Genomic DNA, 20,002 nt, shown 5'->3' with positions numbered 1-20,002 from the left:
AGACAATTAGCGTTCTCTGTGGTTTCGGAGGGCGTCCCCTCCAGGGCCAGCTTTGGGACAGTGGCTCCTCTTTCAGGTTTATGTACCCAGTGACGTCTCTCCTTCAGAGCTGACAGCGGCCCGGTCCGATTTCTCTTACAGATCTGTGCCACGTCCTAAAGGCAGTAGGATGTGTATAACATCCTACCCACATTTCCTCCCCTTATGACGTCTTTATGGCATTGCCAGCCCTTAAATAAACCATCACAGCGCCCGCGCTCTGCTGAACTTGAGCAGGAAGCTGGAACAAACTGTCCGTAATCCAGGGGCAGAGACAGTCAAGGAGACTTAACTTGAAAGGGAGGTATGGCCAGTGGCAAGTGCCGGGGAGCCTAAAGCTGGCTCCTGAGCGGCCCCTGAGTTTCTCGTTGGAGCATCTCATGTTTCCTGATGGGGAACCAAGGTGCAGAGAGACGTTGAGCTCGTAGCAAAGGCAGGGCCAGAAACCGGGGCCCAGGCTCGCTCACCTCTGTGCCCTGATCTCGGGGGGCTGACCTACGTAACGTGCTCGCCCAGTAACGTTGCTCTCCCATGTTTGCTTCCCGTCTTCTCCAGGATGGCTACTTCTCTCACCGGCCGAAGGAGAAAGTGCGGACGGACAGTAACAATGAAAACTCGGTCCCCAAAGATTTCGAGACTGTGGACAACAGCAACTTCGCCCCCAGGACTCAAAAGCAGAAACACCAGCCTGAGCTGGCGAAGAAACCCCCGAGCAGGCAGAAGGAGCTCTTGAAAAGGAAACTGGAGCAGGAGAGGGGACAGGGAGCTCGGTCCCCAGGCAAAGGCGCCAACGAGGTACAGCCGCCTGGCGACAGAGCCCCAGTGAACAGTAGCCGTGGGAAGGAAGCCCCCAGACAGCCTCACGCCAGGAAAAACGGGGGCGGCTCCCCTGAGATCAAGTACGACCAGCCCCCCAAGTGCGACATCTCAGGCAAGGAGGCCATCTCCGCCTTGTCCCGCTCCAAATCCAAGCACTGCCGGCAGCAGATCGGGGAGACCTATTGCCGCCACAAGCTGGGGCTCCTGATGCCCGAGAGGGTGACACGGTTTTGTCCCCTGGAAGGTAAGTGCCAGTCCCCCAGGCCGGGAGCGAAAGCTCCTCTCCAATCCTCCCTCCTCCCCAGTCCCCTTCTGCCCCCGTTCTCAGACCTGCTGAAAATGACCGCCCTGTTTGTCAAACCACAAATTAGGACACGAGATTCGATTTGTCGGTGCTCCCTGAAACCTGAAGTCTTGTGTGAAAAAAGGTTTACGAAATCAAATTGCCTTTTATTACAGCTTTAACCAATTGCCTTTATGGCAGAGGGTGAAATACAATGAAATCATGGCTCACAGGGAGTTGCAGGAGGCGCGGAAATGGTTGTGGGGCTTGTTTTGTGTCTCAGCAGAATATCAGGATTGGAACGGACGTGAATAGTGTTGTGATTGAATGTGGTCCAAAAGGGTTCTAATTGGGTGCATTGACTTTGGAGCCTCTGAGAAACGGCCTCCCCGTTTTCCTTCATCTAAAAATCCTCTCTTCCTTCCTTCCTTCCTTCCTTCCTTCCTTCCTTCCTTCCTTCCTTCCTTATTTTCTTTCTTCCCCATTTCCTGACCCCCGCCCCCTTCCTGCGCTGTGCTGGACACTCTTCTATATGCTGTGACCAGCGATAGGTCAGCTCTCTTGCTGCGAGGCAGTGAGAGATCCGACCCTAACAGGTGCTGTATCTGCCTCAGGATTGAGACGGCAGGTCAGAGACTCAAGAGCCGGGCGGCAGGGTGGGCAGCTGGGGGCCCTCAGTCCTCAGTCAGCTGCGGTCCGAAAATATTCAGTGGAAAATTCCAGAAATAACCGGTTCATAAGTTTTAAGTTGCATGCCGTGCAGAGTAGCCTGGTGAAATCTGCCGCCGTCCCGCTCTGTCCCACCTGGGACGTGACTCGGCCCTTTGTGCAGCGTGTCCGTGTGGTCGGTACGTGCCCCCCAGCCATTTGTCACTTAGTAGCTGTCAGCGTTCTCAGATGGCTGCGTCCAAGGCACCCTTACTCACTTCTGTCACATTCACGTGACTTATTACAATATACCCTTATAAGCGTTCAGTTTTATTACTAGTTCTTGTTGTTAGTCTGTTACTGGGCCTAATTTACCTTCATCACAGGAATGTACGTATGTGTAGGAAAAAGCATCGTCTATACACGGTTCGCTACTATCCAGTTTCAGGCATCCACTGGGGGGGGGTCTTGGAACGTGTCCTCCGCTGATAAGGGGGGACGACTGTGCTGGTGTATATGACACTGTTTGTGCCCTTGTCCCCTTGATTCCTCCCACCAGCCCTAAGAGGTAGGTCTGTTATCAACCCAGTTTGTTGATGAGAAAACTGAGGCTCGAAGAGGTTCGGTGCTTGGCCAGAGGAGCGCGGCTAGTAGATGGCAGAGCTGGTGGGAACCCAGGTCTCTGCATTGTTGTTCAGAAGCCTCCCGTCAGCTCAGACTGCCAGGCCTCGGGCAGGCACTGCAGGCTGGAGAGCGTATCTCTCTGTCGTCAGGTGTTGCAGGGGGAAGGGAGGGCGTTAAAGGGCAGCGGAGGGCAGTTGCTGCGAGGCAGGCCAGGAGTTCCCTCGCTCCTCCTGGTCCTACGAAGACATCTCCAGCGTGGTTTCCTGGCATGCGTTGGCCTTCACTGCATCGGCCACGGTGGCACAGCCTCCCGGGACCTCTGAGCTGGTTAATAAGATTGGCATTAAACAGCCATTGCACCCCCAGCCCCGGTGACGCTTTAATTTGCTGCACCACAGCCTCCCCCTTTTGCATTAAATTTACTGTGAATAGACTAATTGCAAAATAACCCTAATTGGGTAGTTATCAATGAACAACGTCCTGTGGAACAAAACGGCTTGCAATTAATAGCATTTAAGCCATAAACTATTCTTCTGCAGAAAGCTAAGATGTAATTACACCCCATACGGAGATTGTGTTCCCTTTCTGGAAACCATGACACCCGGATTTCCCTCTGCTTAGGAGGGATTTGAGCTCCAGCCCAGTGGTCCTTTTATTTCCTGCTAAATGAGGAAACGGAATCGGGAAGGGGAGGGAACTTGAATGTGTGCGTAAATTTACATATTTCCATGAACACACACTCAGGTGTTTGCACTGTTTGTCATTTTGCCGAGCTCAGCGTCCCCATCACCCAAACTTCAGCCAATATGATGCCAGAAGTTGAATATAGTTAAGGAAACAATTGCTCCCGGCTTGAAGTCTGACAAATTCAGAGGAAAGGAAAAGATCTTAAATGTTGACTCTTGTAAAGGGTTCCTGCTCCTCCCATCCAGACGCCTCCTGTCCCCTGGCCCCAGCACCACTCAGGGAACAGGAAGAGTCTAGAACCCCTGGAGATGGTTTGCTTCCTGTGGAGGTGTTCCTTGCCTCTGTGACTTGTCTGTTTCGCTCTCCGCCTCCTGGAGAAAACCGATGGAATGGTGACATGTTTTCACAAGGGAAGGAGGCAGCTGTGGCCCATCCACTAACAGCCACTAGGAGTGAGAGGCAGTGGTTGGGTACCCGCCCCCCAGCTGACCTCAGAGGGGCTTATTTCTAATCCCACCTGGGCAGCTCTGCCCCATCCCTCACCCCCCACAATGGCCTGGGCCTCCTGTCCCTTCCTTGCACTCCGGAGTCACCTGAGAGCCCCCACTCACTCCAGCTGGACCGCCCCCTGTTTCATGGACATGAAACCATGTCAGCTGGAAGGCCAAGGGTGGCCTGCGCTGGAAAAAGAAGTTTTCCATCCAAAGATCCCCAGGCACTGGATTTCGAATCCTGGTTCTACCTTTACCGGTTATGGGACCCTAACCCCCCAGTGCCTCAGCTTCCTCATCTGTAAAGTGGACACAAATCCCTGTCCCCTATTTTCGTAGGACTGTGGCTGAAATACGATCATGTCTATAAAATGCTTAGAGCAGAGGGGGGTAGAGCAAAGCGGACTTGTTTGGCTGTTGGCAGTAGTGATGATGATGGGGGTAATAGGGCGGGGGGTGGGCATTGAGAGCCGTGGAAGGCCGGCCTCCTGGACAGCGACTTTCGACTTTCGTTGCCCAGCTGCACCTTTTTCTGTCTGTTCTTCAGATGTGGCCCCATGTGCCTCGGGCGTTCTCTCATGCTCTTCCTAGCCCCCTCCACTGTTGCCCTGTGCTTCCCTGTCTCGGCCTAAATGCCACCTCCTCAGGGAAGCCTTCCCAGACTACACCTCCCCCAGAAGCCCTGGCCACAGGGGACGCACCTACCCTGGTGAGGGCAGAGGTGGCTTTCCCAATAAATGTCTTTCCTAGCAAAGACTGTCTGAGCCGTAAGAGGCATTCTGGTGCCAGGAGCTAGGTAGTGCAACTTTTCTGCCTCGTTGCATTTGGAGTAACTAGATATCAGGAATCTCCCTCCACCTGCCCTCATAGGTCAGCAACCTCCTTCCACCTTGAGTTAAAATGTCCCAAGATAGGCCGTGCTGGCTACCCTGGCCCCTCCTGCACTTGTTCAGCCTTTGCTGTACCAGGTAAAGCCGTGAGCACAACACAAATGTCCAGGTGAAGAACGGGAGATGAAAACAGAAGTTTTAGAGAAAGCCATCGGCCGAGAGGCGGGGTGGGCCACCTGCCACCTGAGCAGGAGCTCGGGGCCTGAGCAGCTGAGCGAGGCAGCCGTTCTCGGATGAGTGATGAGTGAGGGCTGGTTTTTGAGTCAGTCGACAGACCGCGGGGCTGTAAGCGTTTGCACATGACTGGGGAAGCCGGCTCTCGTGTCAGGGTGAGGATGGACAGAAAGGGGGTTTCGGATAGAAAGGCATCTGTCTATATCATTACCCACCAGCCTTTGCAGGAGGCCAGAGGCTCTGGGCAAATGGGCTTCTGGGTGGAAGTGAATGGGGTGGAGGCCGGCTGCCCACTGCAGAGAGAGACTGGCAGATGGCACTGCCAGCTGCAGAAGGGTTGTCTCCTGCACATCTCCACACCCTGGGGGCAGCTGGGTGACTTCACAGCATGAGTAGCATGAAAGCGTGGCTGTCAGCCTGGCATGGAGGGAAACAGAGATGTGAGTGTCCGCTCAACCACTCCAAGTGCCCCGGGGCGAGTGCCTCAGTTTCCCCGTCTATCAGCCAGAGAGACACTGCTTTCTGCCAGGGCTGGTGCTGTATCACGATGAGAAAATGAGGGCACAGCTGTGAAAAGCTAAAAGGCACCATGCTAATGGGGGTGGCATGCTGAATCCAAACTGCCCTGTGCAAGCCTGGCTTGGCCAAGCGGGTGGGGCTGACTCGCTTTCCAAAAGGCCAGGTTTGCGTAGGACCCAGCGGGACTATTTGCTCCTCCCCTGCTGAGGAAGGCACGGCACCCGCTAGAGGAGGTTTTCAGTAATGGTTCGTGGGTCCCATAGGTGTGTTTTGGGGCTTCTGAGAGAGGAGAAGGAGACTGACTGTGGTGAGTCTAGAAAAAAATCAGCATATCCCATTCAGTGTCCAAGGCCAGGGCTCAACAAACATGCGCTGTAAAGGGCCAGATCGCAAATATGAGGCTTTGCACAGCTACTCGCCTCTGCATGCGAGCAGCCATGGGCAGTACACGAGGAAATGGCCAGCGTGGCTGTGTTCCAGTAAAACTTTATTTATGGTCACAGAAATGTGAATTGCACATAATTTTCATGTGTCATGAAACGTTACTCTTTTGATTTTTTTTTCCCCCGACCATTTACAAACGTAAAAACTGTGCTCAGCTCGCAGGCCACACCACAATGGGCAGCCAGCGCTATCATTTGCCCCTCACCCCCACCCCTTGTTCTAGGACTTGGGGACACAGCGGGGAACTAAAGCAGAGGACGCCTTGTCGCCACAGGCCTCTGCCTACACAAGTCAGGGCTCCGTGTCCGTAGACAGAAGATGGGCAGCGGCTCTGGGCAGCATGCCGTGTGACGGCTCCACCTTCTCGGAGCTTCGGCCCTAACAGGAGAGACGTGAGATGACAGTGAAGCCACAGACCCGCAGCCCACTGCCTGGGGTGATAAGAGCTGTGGAGACACACACAGCGGGGTGAGAGGATGGGGGCGGACCGGGACGTTTTAGGGAGGTGACCGCAGACGGCCTCTGAGGAGCCAGGGAGGGCAGTGTCACGGGGAAGAGGAAACAGCCCTGGCAGAAGGCCTGGCGTGTTCCGGAAGGAGCCAGGAGGCCGGGTGGCAGAAGCAGAGGGAGCAGTGATGGCGGCGGACGGAACCGGGGTCAGACCTGAGGGGGGGCCACAGCAAGGACCCTGACTGGTGTTCAGTGCGGTGGCAGCCACAGGAGGGACTACAGTTTTAACACAAGCCGACTTCGCTTGGTTTTCGCATTTTTTTTCTTTTTTCTTTTTTTTTTTTTTTTTACTTGATGCTACTTTTTAAATTCTTTATTTTCTTTTATTGTGGTAAGAACTCTGACGATAGGGTTGGCCGGATGGCTCAGTTGGTTAGAGCGTGGTGCTAATCACACCAGGGTTGCCGGTTCAATCCCCACATGGGCCACTGTGAGCCGCACCCTCCTTAAAAAAAAGCGAGAACGCTGACGATGAGATCTACTCTCTTAACTGATCTTTGAGTGTCCAGTGCAGTAGTGGTGTACACAGGCGTAGCGGATCTCTGGAATGCACTCATCTCACTCAGCTGACACTTTATCCCCATCAAACCCCACTCCCCGGCCCCCCCACCCCTGGCGGCCTCCGTTCTACTCTCTGCTCCTCTGAGTTGGACGATGTCACAGGCCCCAGACAAGTGGGGTCACGCAGTGTGTGTCCTCCTGTGTCTGTTTTTTTTTTCACTGAGCGTAATGTCCTCCAGGTTCATCCAGGGTGTTGCAAAAGACAGGATTTCCTTCTTCCTTAAGGCTGAGCAGTAACGTTCCGTTGGGTGTATGCGTCCCATTTTGTTATCATTTCATCAATCGAGGGGCATTTGGGCTGTTAGGAGCAATGCTGCAGCGAATACGAGAGTGCCGATACCCCTCGGAGATCCTGATTTCAGTTCTTGTGGGTGTGTATCCAGTGAGGCGGCACCTCGCACACATTAGGAAGGCTAGTGTCAAAAAAACAAACAAAAACCAAGACAAGTGCTGGCGAGGATGCAGAGAAATTGGAACCCCCCCCCCCGTGCACTGTTAGGGGGAATGCAAACTGGTGCCGGCACTATGGAAAACAGTACGGAGGTTTCTCAAAAACGTTAAAAAAGAAGAACTGCCCTGTGGTTTAGCATTCGCACTTCTGATGTGATTTAGCTCTAAGGAAGCGGGGCAGTCGTGGGGCGGTTCTTGCAGTGCTCGGTCCCCCTGAGAGGCTGTGGTCGTAGGAAGCTCTGGCGACTGGCCAGTGAATCGGGTCGGGTGACCATCCGTTGGTGTTCTGAGCTCAGGGCTTTCTTGGGGGCCCAGAGACCGACCACTCAGGCCCGATACTTCATTTATTGAGCTCCTACTATGTGCCAGGCGGCTGTGGCCAACTGTCCCCTAGCGCCTGCCATCAGTGGGCGGGGGTTCTTCACAGGCCAAGTCCACTTTGCCTTTTCTTTCTAAAGCACGATGGTGTCCCCGCCCCCCCATCTTGTAATCATAAAGAAAGCCAGCTGCCACCCACAGGGCTTTTTAGAAAGCTAAATATGTAGTTATGGGAAATATCATAAATGCCCCCTTCACCTCCCTCCCACCTCCTTCTCCACCCACTCTCCTTCCTCCGGGAACGTTCCGCCAGCTTTACAGTTCTGCCATTCACTTTCAAACTTGTCATTAGGGTGTGTTTGTTCCCTCACGGCCATGCCTGAGAGCAAAGCAGAAAGGTTTAGGCGCAGAAGATGAAAACAGCAGCCCCTGAGTGAGTGGCATTAATGCCCTTCCCGTTTGTCATCCGGGCACACCCTTTCCGAAACTTCAGGCACAAATAAGCACTTCCCAAGCGGAATGCGTTTGAGACAAGAGGATCATGGTTAGGTGTTTTGTTTTGTTTGTTTTTTCCTTCTGTGTGCTCACAATGCCATGTGTAGACGAGGGGGTGGGGAGTGGGTTTACAGCGTTGCATTGCTGGGCGCCCGCTGGCAGCAGCTTGGAGGACAGCTCACTAATCAGCTTCCCTTTTTTGGAGGCTAGAAGGAGGCTTTGGGGAAAGGGGCGACTCTCCTGGGGGTTGGCCCAGCTCTGGGGTCCACAGATGGGTGCACCCACTCCTCCCCTGCACACAGCACCTGGGGACAGTGGCAGGCCAGCCTCCGTGGCCAGGAATGTCACAGGCAACTTGGGATCACTAATAACTGAAGTGCCCAGTTGGCAAGTTCCTTTGTTAATACGGCGGAGCAGAAGCACGGATTTTCCTGCCATCGGCACCATGCTGAACGCTCAATACGTATCTGTTGTTCAGTGAGCGGACGGACCCCTGACGTTTCATTCTCTTGCTGTCATGCAGCGCAGTGAGACGTTAGGAGAGCCCCAGGGAGGCCACACAACCCATCCTGAACTTGAGCTTCCTTCTTGGACCCTTGGCATTCTTAAATATATTTAATCGTTTCATTCATTCAACACGTACGTGTGGAGCCGCTGTCCCCACATCAGGCATGTGCTAAGTACGGGGTTATGATACACGGGAGCTAAGATCCGACCTCATGGAGCTTGGTCCTGGGGAGCAGAGGGGAAAACAACAGAGAGAGGAAGGGAAAGAGCAAGGACATCAGAGGCCACCTCTGAATGACCTAAGGGGGCGATGGGGACAAAGGACTCGGAGATGGAACAATATGCTAAGGGTTTGAGCTGCCCCCAGATGGAACGGTTCCTAATCTTTGGACATCATAAGATCATTCATTCATTCATTCATTCATTTATTCAGCTAGTATTTATTGAGAGACTACTATGTGCCAGGCACTATTTTAGGTACTAGGGCAACAGCAATGAACAAACCAGACCTATGTTCATGGAGTTAAGGTTCTAGAAGGAGAAGACAGGTAATTGGCACGTAAAAAGTATCTTATGTCAGGCGGTGCCAGCACTCTGGAGAAACCTGAGGCAGGAAGGGGGGTGCTGCAGGATGGAGTGCGCATGACGGGGCCCTGCAAGGACGCCGTGTGGCGGGAGCGGGAGGTGGGGCTTCGCAGAGCAGTAGAGATTCGGTTTTTACCTGAGTGAGGTGGGAGAGCCCTGGAGGGGCTTGGGGAGGGGGGTCTGATAGGACATGTTTCACAGGATCCCCTGGCTGCTGGGGGTGAGGGCGGCAGCAGGGCGAGCTGCCAGCGGTCCCTGGTGTGCGGCAGTGGCCCCAGTGGTGGTGGGAGTGGATGGGCAGGTCTGTTTGCCATGCAGCCAGCAGCATTCGCTCTCAGGTTGCACAAGGTGCACGAAGGGAGCGCCCCCCGTTGCTTATCTGTCTCTGCCCCAACCCGCCCTGCAGATGTCGGGCTGTACGGCAGCGTACTCGTCTGTGAACAGCCAGTGCTCGGATGTCGCAGACCTCAGTCTTACGCTCACGACGTGAGAAAACAGCACCATGGTTTGAGCTTCAGGGGCCGCCCCCTCCCGAAGCTCTGCAGAGGCCTGTGTGCGACAGGCAGAGTGATGGGAATGGAACGTTTAGAAAGTCTCTGTGCATGGCACGGCTGCCAGCTGGCCAACTGGGGACCCAAAATGTTTGTCCCCAGCTCCTGTCAGTATTCACTCTCTCATCAGTTCCTCATCCAGCATCTGCTACCTGTGCCAGGCCGTAGGTTTGGGGGATTCACTTGGGAGGAAAACAGACAGAATCCCCATCCTTATGAAGCTTGCAGCCTGTTCAATGTGGGAAGGGACACACATGAATCCAAAAGAAATGCAGAATTACAACAGTGACCAGCGCTTCTGCAGACAGTGGCCGCATTTTAGTTGGGCTGAGAGGTGAGAGGTGAGAGGAGTTGCCTAGGGGGAGGGCAGGAGGGGGCGACGGTCCAGGCCAAGGGTATTCCCAGCCAGCTCTTGCTTCCCTAAAGCTGTAGGTTTAGGTGACCTGTGTCCTGGCCTTGAGCAAGGAGAATGGAGCCGAGGCGTCCGTCCTTTCCATTTCGCTGAGCGAATGCGGGTAAGGGGAAGGCTCTGAACCAGACTCGCCTTGGAAACTCATCAGGGCCCCTGTACCACTGCCTCGTCTGCAAAACCCTCGCACAAGGTGCTTGTTTTCTCTAAGCTTCACTTGCTACCTGTAAAATGGGCTGTTCGATGCCTCTCCTGCCTCCTCAGGCTGCTGAGCGAAACACCGTATTTGACAATACTTAGTTATTCCCTCTGTTCAGCCAGCAAATATTGACCAAGCACCTGTTATACACCAGCAGTAGATTATTATGTTTCTGGAAGCCTCCAGGGTGGGCATGGTGGACCCACTTTCACGGCAGGGCAGTTCCTGATGCTTTCCTGAGCTTCTGTGAGTATCTTGCCCAGAAGCTGCCCCAAGACAAGGTAGAGGATGGCGATTCACAGGGGACAGCGTTCTTGCTTGTGAGCCGTTCCTTCCTCCGGGTGCAGCTGGTGATGGGTCAGCCACCCAGGGTCCCCCAAACGGAGACCTCTTGCAGAAAGAGGCAGCCCAGGCATGGCCCTGTTAGCGGCCTGTGGGTGGAAGTGCGGGCCAGTCCCTGCTTTTTGCACAAACCAACAGAAGCAGCTTGCTCTCTCTCCTCCCTCCAGTTATTTGGCAGTGAAGGTTAGGAATTCCTCTCAACGTCTCTTCCTTCTGGAAGTCTTCTGTGATTCCCTCCCCGCACTCCACCTCCCCAAGTCTCCATGAGGTACCCAGACTGGGTACCCCCAAATCACCTTACCCTCCATTGGAACACACATCACATTCTACTGGAGTTCCCCCCCTGTTATCTGTCGCCCCCACTTAGCCATGCGGCCACGTCTCGTCTGCGTGTGTTCACCATCACATCTGCAGCCCCTGCTCAGAGAGCTCGCGTGTCCAAGGCACGTCCTGAGTGCCAGGCGCAGAGCGGAGCACCTTCCATGCATGAGCTCACCAGGCCTTCCCCGCAGCCCTGAAGAAAAGTATGTTCCCTAACCCCGTTTTGCAGGTGGGAAAACTGAGGCTTGGAGAGGTCAGGCGGCTTGCCCAGGGTCACACGTGCAAGTGGCAGGCCTTGGACCCCCACCCAGTTCTGCCTGACTTCAAAACCCATGTTAGTAAACCTGCAGTGGTATGTGTGGAGCGAATAACCCAGTTTCCCCAAAGATCAAGGAAAATGCAGAAGAAACGTTCACACCTTTCGCTACCTGGTCATTACTCTCCTTCCCCACAAACAACCAGAAAGAGCAGGGAGCTGAGGTATCTGGACAAGAGCCCGTTCTGAAGTCCACATGCCAAACCTTTACCTGGGGACCGTCACATGCCCGGGACTCGCCGAAGCAGGGTAGCCATATCGGGTCGTTTAGTCTTGTAACGACTCTGGATGCCAGGAAAGTGACACTAAAATCACCCATTTCCTCCGTGGCAGGGCCAGGCTCTGAGCTGAGACTGGCTGCTGCCGGCAGCAGAGTCTTAACCACTGTCTTCACTACGTGGAGCTGCAGCTGCCTTTTGGCTAAAGGGAGCCTGTGCATTTAAGCCACTCCCTGAGCAACAGCCACCTGTGTGTCACACAGAGATCCCTGCAGTCAGGCGATTCGCCGGGTTCTGGACGGGGCGCCTGTCCCATCTGAGACCCTCAAAGCCTCGCCTGCCAAGCTGTCTGGAGTAAAAAACAGCCAGCAGTGGGTACCGCCCATCCGCCTGCCGGTGTCACGTTGCCACGGTATATTTGTGTTACTGTAAAAGTGACAAAGCAATAATTTTTCATTGTATCCTTCAGTCACCCATGAGAGATTGGATTTAGGTCACCATTTATTACCCCGTGGAATTGAATCCAATTTTTAACACCATGTCAGCCATTCTGGTATTAGCGCCTCTTAATGGCTGTGAAATTTATACAATGATAAAGTAATTTAAAACATGTAGGAAGTGCATCAGGCAAATGGATGTGTGTAGCGCCCTGTGGTAAAAATTGAACAGGAGATAAACACAGAAAATGGTGATTGATTAGGAGACCGCTGCGGTGGTGCTCGCTTTGATAAACCCTTAATGGCAAAATTAGTAAATTAATTTATTCTTCTGAATTTTGAGGAGGGTGTACGTTGCCCTAAATCAGAACCGAGGATGAGCCACCGAGCGCAAATTAATACCTAGCTCACCTCGATTAGAGCAACCGATCTGCCTGCCTCACGGGAGTCTTGGCCCCGTGACGTTCCCGGCGGCCAAAGGGAAAGACGGAGAGAAGACAGAGCAACGAACGGGAGGGAAAGCCGATTGCTCATTTTTATTTTTATTTTTAATTTGTAAAACTTGCTCGAATAATGCAGAAAGCATGCTTGTCATAATTTGTTTAATTATTCGGACGGGACAATATACAGTCTCATTATTTCCCAAAACCAGAAGGCCCTGCAGATAGAGGGAAGGTTTAACGCAGTGATCCCCTCTGAAAGGTGACCCCTCCAAGCACGGTGGGTTTTCGTTTGGGTCTTTAAATCCAACATATGCAGAACTAGAGTTTGTTTTATGATGGGGGAGGGGGTTAGGTTCTAAGAAACTGATGTAAAACTCCGGAACTTGAAAAATACAGAATCAGCTTTGGGGATGGGAAATTTCAAAAATTATATGGAAGTGAGGCATAGTTCTGGAAATTGCTTTTTTTTTTTTTTCCACTTGGACGTGTATCTGGGTTGGAGACCTGTATCCCTGTCAGGAGATAGAGACCCGTGTAAGTCTTTTTCCAGGGTCGTGTTTATTTCCTCATTGTCTTTTATCGCCTGTCTGATTCTTCTGACCGTTACTCTGGAGTCTGGCCGCTCCGTAGTTTCCCCATCAGTGGGCACTGAGGTCGTTTTGCTCACCAGGCTTTTGCTATGTTGAGTGACTGCTTTCTCACCTGCCCCCTGAAATGGTGCATAACCAGTGCCATTCCAGACGAACTGCAGAAAAGCTCATCTGCTGCTTATAATCGAAGAATCAGGGCAGTAGAACTTGATTCTCTTGAGGACCCCGAGTTGACACTGGGCTGCCAGGTGCATCCTAAGAAGTGGATTCGGTGGGTCCAAAAGGCTTGTCTGTTTTCAGCTTTGATAAATACCATCAAACTCTCCTGCAAAAACGCTGCGCCGCTTACAGTAGCACATTCTGTCCTGTATTCGTCACGAACTGGTTGTTGGAAGCTTCCAGAACATCTTCAGTCTCCTAAAGGGAGCTGCTTTCTTCCCAGGCGCCCTCATCAGGCTTCAGACCCGTCACGGCTCTAGCTCCTAATCTTCTGAGATCCCAGCAAGTCCCTTCCAGGACCAAGGTTGGGCGCTCGCACACTTGAGCTCCTAGAAACACGGACCCCCCCCACCCCACCGGCCTGCCTCCAGCGGTACTGATCCAGGTCTAGGACGAGGCCCAAGAAATCACGTTTCTAGCAGACGCTTCTGCTGCTCCAGGCCCTCCCTGAGAAGCGCTGATGTGGGAGAACCTCCAGTCCCTTCCCCTGCAGCCCTGCCCTTTCTCCTGCTCATTGGTTCTGGACAGGGGTGAATATCTTAGGTTTTGCAGGACATTGGAAAGGCCTCTGTCTTAACTACTTAGCTCAATGTGCAAACAGTATGTAGACGAATGGGCATGGCCGTGCTCTCATAAAACGTCATATGTGGATTTGGCCCAAGGGCCACGGTTTGCTGGCCCCGGCTTCAGAATGAGCTGGCTCCTGTGCCCTTTCAGTTGTGGTGCTGGGAAGAGAGCCCCGAAGGCAGGAGCTTGTCTGCTCTTCCCCCACTGTACCCTCCTCAACAGTGACCCATGTCCTAACCTGGAAGTCGGTAAGAGCCGCCCACGGGAGCAGCAAGCCCCCACGGGTGCCCACAGGACCCAGCCGAGACGCAGCCTCTGCTCCCCTCCTCATACTGAGCGCGCCCAGGATGGAGGCCCCTGACAAGGTGGCCTGGAGCCCCAGCGAAGCCACACAGCCAGGCCAGGCACGAAGGAAGAAGCTGCCATCGGGCTCCTGGTCCCGGCTCGATGGTGGTGTTTGTTTCAAGACATTAGCATTGCAGCCGAGGACCCGGAGAATTTAGAGGTGCTGTTGCCGTCGCTTTCTCAGCCTAGATCTCAAGGGGCAATTAACCTGGTTATCCAGGACTCCCTCCGCCCCTCTTGTTTACTGCTGTGAACACAGCAAATGCACTATTAAGGGGCATGGACCGCGAGCAAGGAACTTAACTGTAATTTAAAAGGCTCCGTGGGGAGGCCCCCAGTGGCTGATTAATGGTGCATTCGTGGAGCCGGAAAGACTGCAGCGGGTCAGTGGAGCTCAGCCTCCAGCCTTCACTTATGCGTCTGGAATCCGGCGAGGTTCTTCTCTGGGGGTATCTGCAATGGTGTTTTCTGTCTCGTAGCACATTGGCCAGGATTCTGTTAAATGGAGAATTGCAGCAGTGGTGCCGCCCTGTCCAGAGTGCTCACGTGCTCATCCCTGGGGCTCCGGTGCTGTTTCATCCTCTGTGTGCCTCGTCTTTCCTGTCTGTAAGATGGGACGCACAAGGGAACCTACCTCGTCAGTCCTGTTAAATGAGATGATGCATGTAGAGCACTTAACAAAGTGCCCGGCACGTACAGAGTAGGTGCTTGTTCTGTATTATCTATCTGTCCTCTCACTGGCGTCATCGTCAGGATGAGCATTCCCTTCCGGGGAGCCCAGGTGACAGGCTGGCTCAGGCTTGATTTTGAAGAGACTTCAGAAGCCAGTTCTCGTGTCCACAGGTCACCCAGCGCTGAGGCCTCTCCGTTCTCCCTCCTCATGGTCACTCACGGGTCCAGTTCTCGCTGTCTCCTCTGCAGCTCCAGGGCCAGGGAGCCGATACCGCTCGTGTGGCTTGTATACAGCCCTAACACCTCTTCCCACATCTACTCTGCCACATCCCCCCACCCCTCCGCCATTCTGCATCCAGAGTGTTCTTCTTAAGATGTATTTTGAACATTGCTGCTTGTCTGTGAGCACCCGCCAAAGGCCGCCATGGCACGGAGGGTGCCGCTCGCTCCTTACAGTGGCCTTCGGGGCCCCATATGATCCGCCTGTCTCTCCAGCCTCATCTCCTGTGCTCGCCCCTCCTTTCCTCATGGCTCACGGTGCCAGGGCCCTGCGGCCGTGAAGACAGAGGCGGCAGGAGTCTGGTCCTGCACCACCGGATGGGCCAGAAAAGGGACTTGGAAGGTTTCCTTTGTGGGCTCCAACATCGTGAAAACCCATGCCTGGATTCTCAACGACGGGTCACCTGATTTCTCTAAGACAGGAGTCCTTGGGCCACGTGGGCCGGCCGGCCTGCGTTTGTAAAACCATGGCCATGCCCACTTGGGTCGGTATCTTGTCGATGGCTACTTCCCAAGCTCAAGGACAGAGTGGAGAAACTGCAGCAGAAACGGCATGGTTCCCAAGCCTGACCTGTTTAGTCGGTCCCTCTACAGAAGAAGCTTGCTGACTCCTGTTCTAAGGTAAAGCTCGTACCTGCTATTAGTATGTCCAGCGTGTGTTTGCACATCGCATAGATTTGCTACTGCCTTCAAAACGGAATAATGGGGGTCAGTGACTCCTGTAGCAAGGAGTGACTAAAACTCGTTTCTGCGCGGTTTCCGTTGACTTTTGGGGGTGGAAAAGGTACAAGGATGGAAGAATCAGAGGAAGAAATGTTCTGGTTTCAGCTCACTATAAAACCCTCCCGCCTGTGTCCCAGCTCCACCTGCACCTACTGGAAAGAGGCCCCTCGAAGGCAGGACGCCTGCGCATAACAGAGGCTCCACAAATGTTTGTTGAATAACTAATGGATGAACGGTGACCTTCAGAGGAGTTTGGAGCTGGCCTCCCACCTGGAGTGTTTGAATACTGACTTGGACCTAAGGACAGAGACTTGCCAGCTGCTGCTGCCGTCTACCTGGGCTGTCAGCTAACTTGTCTAGACCTGGCTAAATACACAGTGTCACCCAAGTGACACGAGAGGGGCCCCTGAATTTTGCCAACAGATGCCACAGAGCCTTGACGCTGCCATGGTCTCACGGGGGACAGAACTGGGCCCAAATGAATATTGGATCATCATTTTAAAATGCTGATAAGAAGTGACGATTCCTATCTCCGGATTCTAATTACACCACTACATCTCTCAGGAAGGAAGAGACCTTTTGCCACAGGCACACTTCACAGCTAATCTGAAACCCAACCCCGCTCTGTTTAATTACACGTGCACTTCCGGAAGCCGTGGGAAAGGTCCTGCAGAAGTAATTCGCTGCCTGTCAGGACGCAGAACATTGATGTTAAACCTGGAATACCAGCAGTATCACTGACCAAGACACACTGCTGTGCCCAGGCAGCCGAGGGGAGGGGAGGGCAGGGACCGCGTGTTGCAGGGCACGCTGACTAGTGGCGTGAGGAAATTCCATCTGGAAAAAAAAGAATGAATAATTTCTCTACTGTATCTTTGAGCTTCTTTCTGGACTGAGAATGGGGGGGGAAATACTGAAAAACACGATCTGACTCTGGAGCCCCTCCAAATAACAACAACAGCAGTCGGTATTGTTTATTGGGTACTGTTCTTGACACTTACGGGCACTGACGTTTGAGAATTACTAAGCTTTTTTACCAAACAACGTTATCACTCACGCTTGGGCCTTTCCTCTTTTAAATCCCCGAATAAGGTTCACCTGAAGGTGGGTCTTTATCTCACTCACTTTTCTACATTGAACAGTAAGTCAGGCCTCTTTCCAGAGCCCTACAAGCCCTTGCTAAGTGGGCATTAGGTGTTGCTTCATTTCCCCCAAAAAGATGTGGAGGCCCTCACCCTCAGTATGTGTGACCGTGACCTCACTCGGAAGAAGGGTCTTTGCAGATAATCAAGTTCAGATGAGGCCATTGGGGTGGGCCCATAATCTAATATGACTGGGGTTCTTATAAAAAGGGGAAATTTAGACCCAGACACACACACACACACACACACACACACACACACACACACAGAGAGATGTAGAATGCTGTGGAATGTAAAAGGGGAGATTGAGGTGATGCTTCTACAAGCCAAGGATTGCCAATAAACCCCTAGAATCTGGGAGCGAGGCCGGGAACACTCTCCCTCCCAGCCCTCACTCAGAAGGAACCAGCCCTGTCGACACCTTGAGCTCAACTTCCAGCCTCCACAACTGGGCGACACTGTAATTCTGTTGCTTATGCCACTCAGTTTGTGGGACTTTGTTAGAGCAGCCCCACAGAGCTAATATCGTAGACGTCACCACTCAGTTGTCCCACTGGCATCTCAAACCCACACCAGCTTTCCAGCCCTCCCTCCTCAACCGAATCCAGCCTTCTTTTGTATTTTCCGTTTCAGTTGGTAACACCAGTCACGCTCTCGAACCATCCAGATGCGGTCTTTGCTTCCCCGATAGCCGTTTAGGCTAGAGCTGGCAAGCTGGCAGGCCCACGTTAGGTATTTAAATGTTCCGAATCAGTTGCTAATAATTAAAAACTGGGTTTCCTCATTTGAATGTCCAGATTTCCAGCTTCCCTTGAAATTAGTGGGAAGATCTGGCAGCCCACAGCCTGTAGTGCCACGCGTAGCAGCACACTTGCTAAGAGATGTCGCCTCCTTTTGAAGGGATGGTGGATTCTCTCCTTCGCGGTCCCCTCCTCACTCATCAGGTTACAGCTTGTCCCCTCTGGGCTTTGTGTTTCCAACCCAATGGCAGTTGACAGGATGACAGGGGACCACTTTCCGCACAGTGGGGAAGTGGGGACTCGCTTCCAGAATTCCCAGGATGAAGAGAAAGTAAACATCTCATCAACCAATGTACCCCCCGAGTTTCCCTCAGACTGTCCCCTACCCCTTAGTGACTTTATTCCCTCCTTCTCCCATCAGTACAGTCTCTGATAACATAATGGAGACTGATGTATATGGTTAAAATATAGGGATGGTGGCACCTAGAAACGGGATTTGGACAGAAGTTTTTACTTGGAGGACGCCCACAGTGCAAATGTACCAACACATCAGATTTTCTGTAAACACATGTAGGCACCAGTGGAATGTGTTCTCAGCCTGAAAGCCCTGTGACCGAGAGAGACATAATCTTTAAAGGAACTGCCGTGAAAGCATTTGTCAGAATTCCCCACCGAGCGTCCCAAATGCATCATTTCTGCCCTGACTCAACACGTCTCTGAGGATGGAGAACAAAGGATCCCTCTCGTGTGAATGAAGAGTATTGAGAGGCCCTGGGATTGGTCCACAGAGTTCAGACCCTCTGCGACCACTTTCTAGCTACGTGACCTTGGGCGGACCACCGAGCTTTCCTAGCCCCATTTGTAAATGAAGATACTGGTACCTCCCTTTGCAGGATGGGCAGGGAGTACTACTGAGTGCTCCGTACGGTGCTTAGCACATAGTAGGTCTTCAAAAAAACCCACAAGCACGCGGATGATGGGGATTTGCCTCTGCAAACTCCAGGCAACTCTCAGCACCCCTCATCGTGTGTGACTTGATTAGCTTTGTCTGATGCATCTGGGATAAGGGAGTTTTTCTTTCTGAAATCTACAACTACATTTAATTAGGTGTCAGGAACCTCCATTCCCAAACTGAATCAGAACAAGCTGTTTTCCGCACTAAAACAAAGCAACGAATAAATGGAGCAAGATGACTCTACTTTTTTTTCTTTTTTTTTCTTTTCCAGGGAGTTTCCCCATTTTCTCATAATGAGAGATCATTAAAATAACCAGAAGACAAATGGCAGCAAATTAATAAAAATGTAGATCAAACGATCCTCTGTTACCTATTTTTGCTCAATTGCAGTAGAGGCATGCATTGATTAAACTGCCAGCAAGCCGTTACGGCTGTATTCATTATGATAGCACAGTGCGTTTTATTATGATAGGATAATAACTAACAGTGTCGCAGACAGACGTTTCTCTGTGGGCTAAGGAATCATTGACTGTGGTTCTGCACCAAAGAACAGTGGGTTCGTTTTGCTCGTGGTGGCATTCACCTTCGAGTCGGGGAGGGAGAAGATGGTTTATTTTCTTATATTTATCACACGGTTTGGCTTTCTGGATTCGCAAGGGGAGAGCGCTTCAAGTGTTGCTGTGAAATCTGTAAAGAGATTTTTAGAAATGTCCGTCCCCCGCCGAAAAAAAAAATCAATGAGCTGATTTTATTCATTTTTTTGTTGTCTTTCCTCCGTACCCAGTCACCGAGTTGATTGATCTCTCATATGCTTATTTATTCCTTGGGCTTATTTATTCAGTAGGCATTTATTATTCATTAGGCAAACAGGTGACAGGGCATGGCCATGTGCCAAGCCCTAGCTCTGCAGAGATAGGGTATCAGAAGACCTCGCGTTGCTCACAGCTTACCTAGCGGGAGAGGCAAGTGCATAACTGGGCAGGTACGCTATGCGGGGTAGAGGTGGGTGCAGAGATCCGGAAGAGCAAAAATGGAGGCATGATTTTGCCACTGAACGTAACTGGCCTCAGACGTGCAGCACTTAGAGTTAAGCCGTGATGACCTTGGATGCAGGCCTTCTGCATTTGCACCCAGACTCTGTCCCTCATGAGCTAGGAATCCTTGGGCAAGTCACCTCATTCCTCCAGTGTCACGTGTCTCCTCTGCCAGCTGGGGGAGCTACCTGGGCTCACCCCATTGTGGAAGCAGGCTCCTGTGGGGGGTCACTGCCGTGCATTTGCTGGGTAGACTCTTGTTGAATCCTTCCGCATGCAGCAGCCACTGTCACCGGCATCCTTGCTTGGCCTACGAGGAAATTAGGCAGAGTAAGGACCTTGCCTGAGGTCACCTGGCCAGCCAGAGGCAGAACCAGGATTTGAAGCCATGTCTGCTTTGCTCTCAAGTGCATGCGCTTAACCAGTATGGAGCTGGCATTTTCAGGTGACGGTGTG

The 20,002-nt window shown here is 52.5% G+C and overlaps 1 protein-coding gene across 2 annotated transcripts in view; it reads left to right on the top strand.

Annotated features, from left to right (window-relative positions):
* Positions 1-20,002, top strand: part of XYLT1 (xylosyltransferase 1) — a 340,445-nt gene that overhangs the window by 228,026 nt on the left and 92,417 nt on the right. For both annotated transcript variants that reach the window (XM_074322544.2, XM_074322543.2), the window contains exon 3: positions 595-1,102. In XM_074322544.2, coding sequence (XP_074178645.2) covers positions 595-1,102 — 508 coding nt within the window. The remainder of the gene's footprint in view (positions 1-594; positions 1,103-20,002) is intronic.

This window comes from Rhinolophus sinicus, chromosome 10 (assembly GCF_057876585.1).
Source record: "Rhinolophus sinicus isolate RSI-liver-muscle chromosome 10, RSI-T2T, whole genome shotgun sequence".
Taxonomy (NCBI): Eukaryota; Metazoa; Chordata; class Mammalia; order Chiroptera; family Rhinolophidae; genus Rhinolophus; species Rhinolophus sinicus.
Note: the sequence above shows the minus strand (reverse complement) of the source record. Positions and strands in the feature narration are given on the sequence as shown.